Source organism: Varroa jacobsoni, unplaced genomic scaffold (assembly GCF_002532875.2).
Source record: "Varroa jacobsoni isolate VJ856 unplaced genomic scaffold, vjacob_1.0 scaffold_1463, whole genome shotgun sequence".
Lineage (NCBI taxonomy): Eukaryota > Metazoa > Arthropoda > Arachnida > Mesostigmata > Varroidae > Varroa > Varroa jacobsoni.
The window spans coordinates 278481-286272 of record NW_019214365.1 but is presented as its reverse complement, the minus strand read 5'-3'; the positions used below and the strand labels follow the sequence as shown (position 1 = coordinate 286272).

The 7792-nt window shown below is 39.3% G+C and overlaps 1 protein-coding gene across 1 annotated transcript; it reads right to left on the bottom strand.

Annotated features, from left to right (window-relative positions):
• Positions 1–321: 321 nt before the first annotated feature.
• Positions 322–5789, bottom strand: LOC111270336 (uncharacterized). Its single transcript, XM_022850500.2, has 3 exons — positions 5142–5789; positions 933–1140; positions 322–533 (listed from the first exon to the last, which is right to left on the bottom strand). The coding sequence occupies exons 1-3, from the start codon at positions 5762–5764 to the stop codon at positions 363–365; spliced, it is 1002 nt and encodes a 333-aa protein (XP_022706235.1). The 5' UTR covers positions 5765–5789; the 3' UTR covers positions 322–362.
• Positions 5790–7792: the final 2003 nt, after the last annotated feature.

Genomic DNA, 7792 nt, shown 5'->3' with positions numbered 1-7792 from the left:
TTGATGAGAAATTTAAATACATTCGCCATATACCTCTGCCGTCAGTTTCAATTTCTTAAAGAATGTTGCTAACTCGTTTCAGTCGAGGCATGCAGAAATCGCCTGCCACACCTTCTCGCCCAAAAACCGCAAAAGTTGAGAGGGTTAAGAAGTTATGGTGACGATTGATCAAACTGGCGCAGTTTTAGTCATATTGCATTAACTTGTGCTTTATACGTTTGCTTGGGTTTCGGCGTATTCTTCAGCTACCGAACATGTAGTATTGCTTCGTGGAGAACTATCTCTCTATGTCGACAAATTATAGAAAGAACACATCAAACGTCCATGTCCCATGTTTTAATTTGTTCAGGTACGAACAATATCTATAGAAAGCTCCAAGTATCAAAGCGGCTCTCCACCAGCGAACCACCGGACTGCCTCTCAATACGACTTGACATCTCATCGGACATCGGTTCCTCATCTTCGCCGCTGGGCCAAAGTGCACAAGTGCAGAGACTCACAGCAACAACACCGCCAAACGCGATCAGGCCAATCTGTAATTACGTATAAAGGCCGAATTGCAAACGAAAACTGTAACGCACAGCCTTACCCGATAATTTACCATGGACAATAAATTAACAAAGGAGAAACGAATGTCTTGTATATTATGTGAAAGTGATCTCAACTGTAGAAAGAGCTAGTTGGACAAATGTTCAGGTAATGCAGTTAATTAGTTGTAAGTAAAACAAAAGTGAATGCATTAGAAGAAAACAATTATCCGTCACGGGAGTGTTTCTAAAGATAAAATTCGGCGATCAGGATGATCCGAACACTAAACGGACTGCGAAATTTGCTATTGGTAAGCATGACCCTTAAAATTTTACGACCGGCGTAATGTTTAGCTTGCGTTTAATGAACATACAATTAAACGACCTGCCTGATTCATTGCACACCTGATATTGTGGTAGCAACAGATCGCGGAAGAAAACGATAAATGAGACCGTGCGTACTTGATAGCTAGTTAAGCTAAGTTCGCCTTCAAGTTCTTCAGCGAAGACAGCGCAGGTCCATATGGCTGAAGTCCACCCGACTTCAGTGATCCGTAGCTCGCGCGAATTGTTTAAATGTGATTGTAAGATTCCATCTCGATACCATAATATGCTGTCGTTGAAAGATGTACACAATATTACACTCATACGTAAATCAGGTATTCTATTTAAGGACACTTTGGCATTTTAATGAAAGTGACGAACAGATTTTTCTTGAAATATAAATTTTACTTTCAAATCTTCCTTTATAAAACTATTTAAAACCCAGTATCATTAAATTAACCATATCTTGATTTGACGTACAACTTCACAGAAAAAAAATCTCTTATATAAAAATATATGATTTAAAAATCCTCTATTTAGCTTAAATTTGCTTTCAATCAAAATAGACTTAGAAATTTAGGTATAATAAAATATATCTAATCTTAGTTTCGATTCTTGTTTCTCTAAAAGTTTCAATTATTGGAATTTTTAAAAATATATCACCGTCTTCTAAACATAATTCTTTGTATGATAAAAGATAATGCCATCTTCTGTATAATCGCAATTTTCGGAGCACTCGTAATGTCGTGTTCAAAAGATTAGCTCCGTTATGATTTTTCGCGATCGTAATTTATTAATATTTTTAGAGTTTATAAAAACTCTATCCACCCAATAATGGTTTATTGGATAATTTGACGATGCAGCGGCTTCAGTGTTACTTCAAATACGTTGTATATAGTTAAACTGTTGTCAGGTTCCTGATAGAACATGTTCTCTCTGCCGAGTCTATGCGATGCTGAATAGGTGACTATGTTCATATATATATATATATATATATAGCTTAACTCAACACACTCTCAAGTAGCACAATTGCATCGCCTTCGCCGAAGTCACGTCCTAGACAATGTAATGCTGCGGTATGATATATATAATATGATCTTATTAGTCAAAACGCCACGTACAAAATTAGCTACTATTTAGGAGTGGTGAAAAGTCAAATTTAAGGTTAACTGGAAAAAGGGAAAAAGCTATTTTTCGGGTTCGATATTCTGATACTGAGTTGCCGGAACAAAACCGATCCAGCCATACAAACTGAATAAGTTATTGTTCGAGGCCGCTGTAGACGTAGATAACTACTCTAAACTGTAGTCACAGACGCAGTAATGGTAGATTCAAGATGGCGCTACTTACTGTACTACCAAATACAGTAAGCTTTCACATTTGTTTACTGAAATAACCTACGGCAAGAATCTCTACTAGGTCATCCAAAAATATTGTAAATCTATTAACAAGTGGCAAACGGCTGGGAAAAACTCAATTGTAACTTACAAGCAGAATTATCAAAACATAGCACAGCTAGAAACGTTATGTCTAATGAAAATTAAGAAAGCATAATAAGCCGATAGCATAAACCAAAAACAACCTCTTTAAAGTTAACAATTGTAGATATACAGAAGAAACAAGTTCAGGTTCAATTGGTTTTCGTCACTACAAATGCAAACGGTACAAAACTTTTGTACATATTAGCTGTACCTAACTCGTAGAGGCCAAGTACGTGTGGCCTCGCTAGTCTCACAATGCATGAAGCGTGACCGAAAATAATGTCACACTCTTATTAATATTATCAAGTGCCACGGTAGATAATTGAGGTGTTAGCACAAACCGTCTTTAAATTGTACGTGCGAAGATAATCCAGTAGTTGTACTAACAAATAGGTATGTGATCAACCGATAAAGCAATCATGTCACGTATTAACTACGTATAATTGTTGAAGACCTGAAGGAAGGTTAAATGCGAGGGCATTCCGACGATTACGTTGCGGAAGGAGTGCTCGATGGAGTGTCTGTTGCGGCTAAAAAATTAGCGTGACACACACGGCATGGGTCATCAACGAAATAGGTCATCCTACAAATACTGATTCCAGATACGCTGGCAGACCGCCATTATGAACGAGGGTGCTCCATGTACAGGTGTGCTGAAAAGTATTGTCATTTATACGATAGCACAATCAATCACCATTGGTTCATGAGCATATCTGAAAACTTAGTGGAACCCCAGTATACACAAAATATACGTTAACTGCTCGTTGGATAGCTAAAAACTTTTTGATTTGAGAGAAAGGCTCCAGTCTGGCCGGAATCGATTTCTTTCTAATGTCGCTGAGCGGCAAATAGATGGACAAAGTGATCAAGTCACATTCTAGTATCTTTTCTCATCCTTATAGGATTCAGGCCCCTAAAGAACGCATCTCATTCGACGTCGGTATAGCTATCGGTATAGTACGCCCACTTAATACCGCTTTGCAGGACAATCCGATTTTGCCTTGCAGATGCCAACGTCACTTGATCTAGAAGTTGCTTAATTCTGCTTGTATCACAAAACCGCTGAACGTTAGCTCCTACGGCGGATTGTAACGAAGTAACCAAGGATGGTTTAAGAACTGACAAAGCTAGAGTTTGATGCGGGGTAAACATTGTCTGTGTAGGTAGGTTATAATTGTTTCTGGATGTGATAACTCAACATTTAGCTTTTGATGCAAAACCTCTCTTCGGATGCCACACCGTCTCTGATTTGTAGTTACACGAATCACACGACAACAGAAAAATCTGGCGCCGATTTTTTTTTCTTGGTTCACAAGACATTACTTTTAAGAATAGCATGGACAATTAGTGACGGTGCCCTACGTATCATCTAACAAGACTTTAATCAATCCGGTTAATTTGATTAATCACACTAGTAACACAGCTTTGAGGAAGTTTACGTTAGAACTAATACAGAGCCCACCATTTGACAATTCTTCCAGCTTATATCACGACGTCATATTCGCGTGTATAGAACTAGACTATACAGTCAGAGTTCATCTCGAGAACAGCCGTAGAACTTGTTTCGCCAGCTATTTGGGCGTGATTCCCAATCTAACAATTTCTGAAACGTAATAATAGGGTTTCCAATATTCATTTATTTCTTTCTTGCCTACGTTTGCGGAACTTTTCTGTGACGTCAATACCTTTCGTGCCCCAATGTGCACATCAGAACATGAGCTAGGTAAAGATACATCAGCTGTATCTTTTAATAGCTTTCTTAGTTTTAACCTTCTCAACCTATTACACCCGTGGTTTAGTTAGGTCATTTTGGTTGCCAGATTGATCAGTCTTACGCGTAGAGTTCAGGTGAGACAAGTTCGCTCGCCGCGGAACCGTCCATTGATTTTGCAAATCTATTAGCTCGCTTCGAAAGACTTATTATGGCCCCAAGCTGCTTGAGAATCCACAGTTCAATAAAATATAAGCCAGTACCTAGGGCCGAACTAGAACCTACTACAAAAAGTACCAAAAACATACCGCTGTGTTCAGGCGCGGAGGCGACAAAAAGTCAAATGGAATGGTCGTCAGAACTCAGAAGGAGCAATTCACCATAGTACATAGCCACTGGGTAAGCGAAAGAGCACTTGTTACAAAAAATAATCCACTAAAAAGCAACAAAATCTATAACGCAATTCTATAAACCAACCGTCCAATAACCGAATAGACGATTCGTGAACAAATGACACGAAATTATTTAACCATCACAAAATCTTTTTCTCGATGCTTTCCGCCGTTGGATAGTAAAGAGTTTAAACTCGATCTGAAGGATCTGTGGCAAGGATTTGCTTGAGTTTTTACGCTGAAAACTTGTGCACTTACGACCTCCAATTACCAACAGTTACGGTTGGAACAAAGGTTCCACATATTGCGGTGAAGACGTCCTGGTAGTTACAAGGGGGAATACAGAGCATGTTACGTTCTTCATTTATAAATCATCATTATCTCGAAGCGAAGTTTCCTGGAGTAAATTTGGAAGAGTTACTGACAATGTAAAGAAGCCAAAACATGTCTCAAATCTAACCTGCTAACATTTCATAGAAATACCTTAAGCAAAACGTTCTGGTTCGTCCTAGACCTGTTGAGGTGGTCCTGGCATAAATTTTTATAAGCTATATATTAATCTCCAGCTAGAGGCTTGAATGTGCTCACTTCAGTCTCTTATTTCATTGAGTCGTGAACTTGTTCATTCGCAAAGGTCCCGGCTGAAATATAAAAGAATAGCGACATTTTATAAGCAGTCATCTTACTCCTTACGTAAGTTATTTACCTGTAGGTGAAACAGTTGACTGGGTTTAAGAGGCAGGGCAAAGCGCTTGTTGATTCATTTTTTGCTATGTCAATGATATTCTCCGACGACATAACCATCACCGATTTAAGAGTAGCAACTAATTGGTACTTCTCGATCATCATCACGAACGCGTAAATTCCGTAGTCGGAAGATCGAATATAGGGCAGGTGGAGCGTCGACTGTATACGGTAGTCACCGCCATCGTCAACGAGTGGCTGCCAGTTTCGCGTCCAATAACCATTTTCGATTTTGATACCGCGCTTCTTAAGTAGTGTCCTAACAGCTTCAGGCACCGTCAACTTAAGATGCCCGTCTTCGTGGACGCGTGTTAAAAGCGGATGTTGTACGAGACCGTACAGCTCTTCCTGAAGCTGTTGGTATTTATAATCCGGTACCGATCGGCTCAAGCATACATTCGCATAACTTGATCGGTGGATTGGGCCATAGCATGGGGACGGGTCGCGGCCCAGACACTGCCGAGTCTCTTCGAGTTTTTTGCAGCGTGCTACGCAGCCCCGGGAGTCCCACGAACCCCAGCTGTTACTTTCACTACCGACTAAGATTGCGGCGATTAAGAGTAAACATTGCGTAAGTATATGCATCGTTGTTATCAATCATTAGGAAATAAATAAAACACACAATTTCAGTGTAATACAATACCGGTTGTTTTCATTGCATTCGCTCGTAGCTAAGTCCCTCATATATATGTATATGTCTTTTCAAAAGTAATTTCGGAAACAAAAACTAGGAATTTAACAATATATGATCGCACTTTAAACGTTAAAATTTCGCTGAAAGGTTTCCAAAGGTTCCGTTTAAACTAAGTCTGAAAGAGTACATGCATAGTGGGTATATGAGCCGATATTGGCCGTTACTTAAGAGAGAGGAAAGTTTATTAGAAATTAGAATAGTTACTATCCTTTAGAAGACTAGATAGTTAACTGACATTAACCGGATCTTCATTAATAACATAAAGAAAGCCATTATGCCTGGATTTTCCAAAATTTACACGAAACATTTTTTGTGGAAAATATTCACGCACTAACCCGACGCTACCAGGACAAGCCTATACACACTGCAAGTCGAGGTTCGTGTTCCATAATCTATTATGTTAAATAAAGGTTATGATTCCATTTTAGTTCCAGCTCTTTGGCAAAAATGTGATCTAGGTACAAATTGGAAGCCTTTCTTGGACTTATATTGCAAAATTCGCAAAAGTCATAGCTTACAGACGTCACGGAATGCACCATCTTCGGAGTCTCATGCCTACATTCGTTCGATTGTTACCGCATAATTTTCCAACGGCAAGGTGAGTATCGCCTTTGGATATTACCATTGATGATTACGATCGCAGAACAAATGGATTTCGTCTAATTAAGAAAACTCGTTAATTAGATTCAGCTTTTTTTTAGGTCAAAAACGGCGTTTTTCTTTTTGGTCTGGTCTTTAAAGTCTACCGTTCGTTGAGAACGTAGCAGGGTCTTATTGCTATCTTCACTTACGATGCGCCTACCAAAAATATCGTGGCTTTGCCGAAACAAACTAGTTTTGCGAGGCAAAGAATTTTTTGTTAGCGCGTGACAGGGCTTGGTCGGGAGACGCGAGTCGGTGTTCTTTGATGAGACTGGTTATCGGCCGGACTCGAAGAAAAATCTATTACAACCCACGCCAGTCGCATGCATCGTCGTCTATTAGATTGGAACGCCTAGATAACGAAGGGTCAACGATAAAAATGGAACATTTTATGAAGAAGTTTCTTAAACAGACCCTGTAACTCATGCAACCATTCTGTCGGCAGGGTCCGTAAAGATCGTGACCATACTAACAATTGAAACAGATTAAATAATAATTATAGTATAACATTCGAGCTGCACGACGAAATGCAATTGACATTATCATTTTACATAGACAAGTACATGTGCACGACTCACGGCGTATGTGCTGTCAGCCGTTACATATACTGAGCGCAGTATGCATTATCTGCATACACACGTGTCCTGTTTGCAAAAACAAGCAAAATAGAGGGATTAAAGATGTTTCCTTTAAAACGGGTAGTTTGCTTACGCCCATTAGAGCCCTTGCAATTAGAAACTCATCAATGGCGAGCCGGACGCTGTTTTCAGCCGAGCTATCTGCCTGTGCTTCTATGTCCGCTACGAAGCTTGCGTACGGTACCCCACGGCCTTTGGGTAACCGCGAACTGAGGCTACATAGTTACCTCCTAAACGGTTAGTATATAAGTTGCCACGGACGTATAATCGATTTCCTTGGAGAGATTTATTGACAGTAAAGTAGCATTAGTTTTGCAGCAGAAGTAGAGGAGCGCTTCATTTAATAGCTAAACTATGTAGCTTTCAAAAAAAATCTAAAAAGCAAAACACAAGTTTAATACACGAGCATATAGATTTCCTATCATAATGTTCCAAACGGATCATAGTTTGCACCGTTAGCTCAGAAAAAAACAAAGAACTGTGCTTGTTTTATCACATGTCTAGCTACCTTTGATACTACAAAGCAAAACATTCACAAAAAAAGTCGGAAAAAAAAAGGCGGAACTGTACCAAAATGGGTAAATATGTCTTTATATATATATATATATCGATTTGGAGCCTTTGACCTGTAAAAATCAT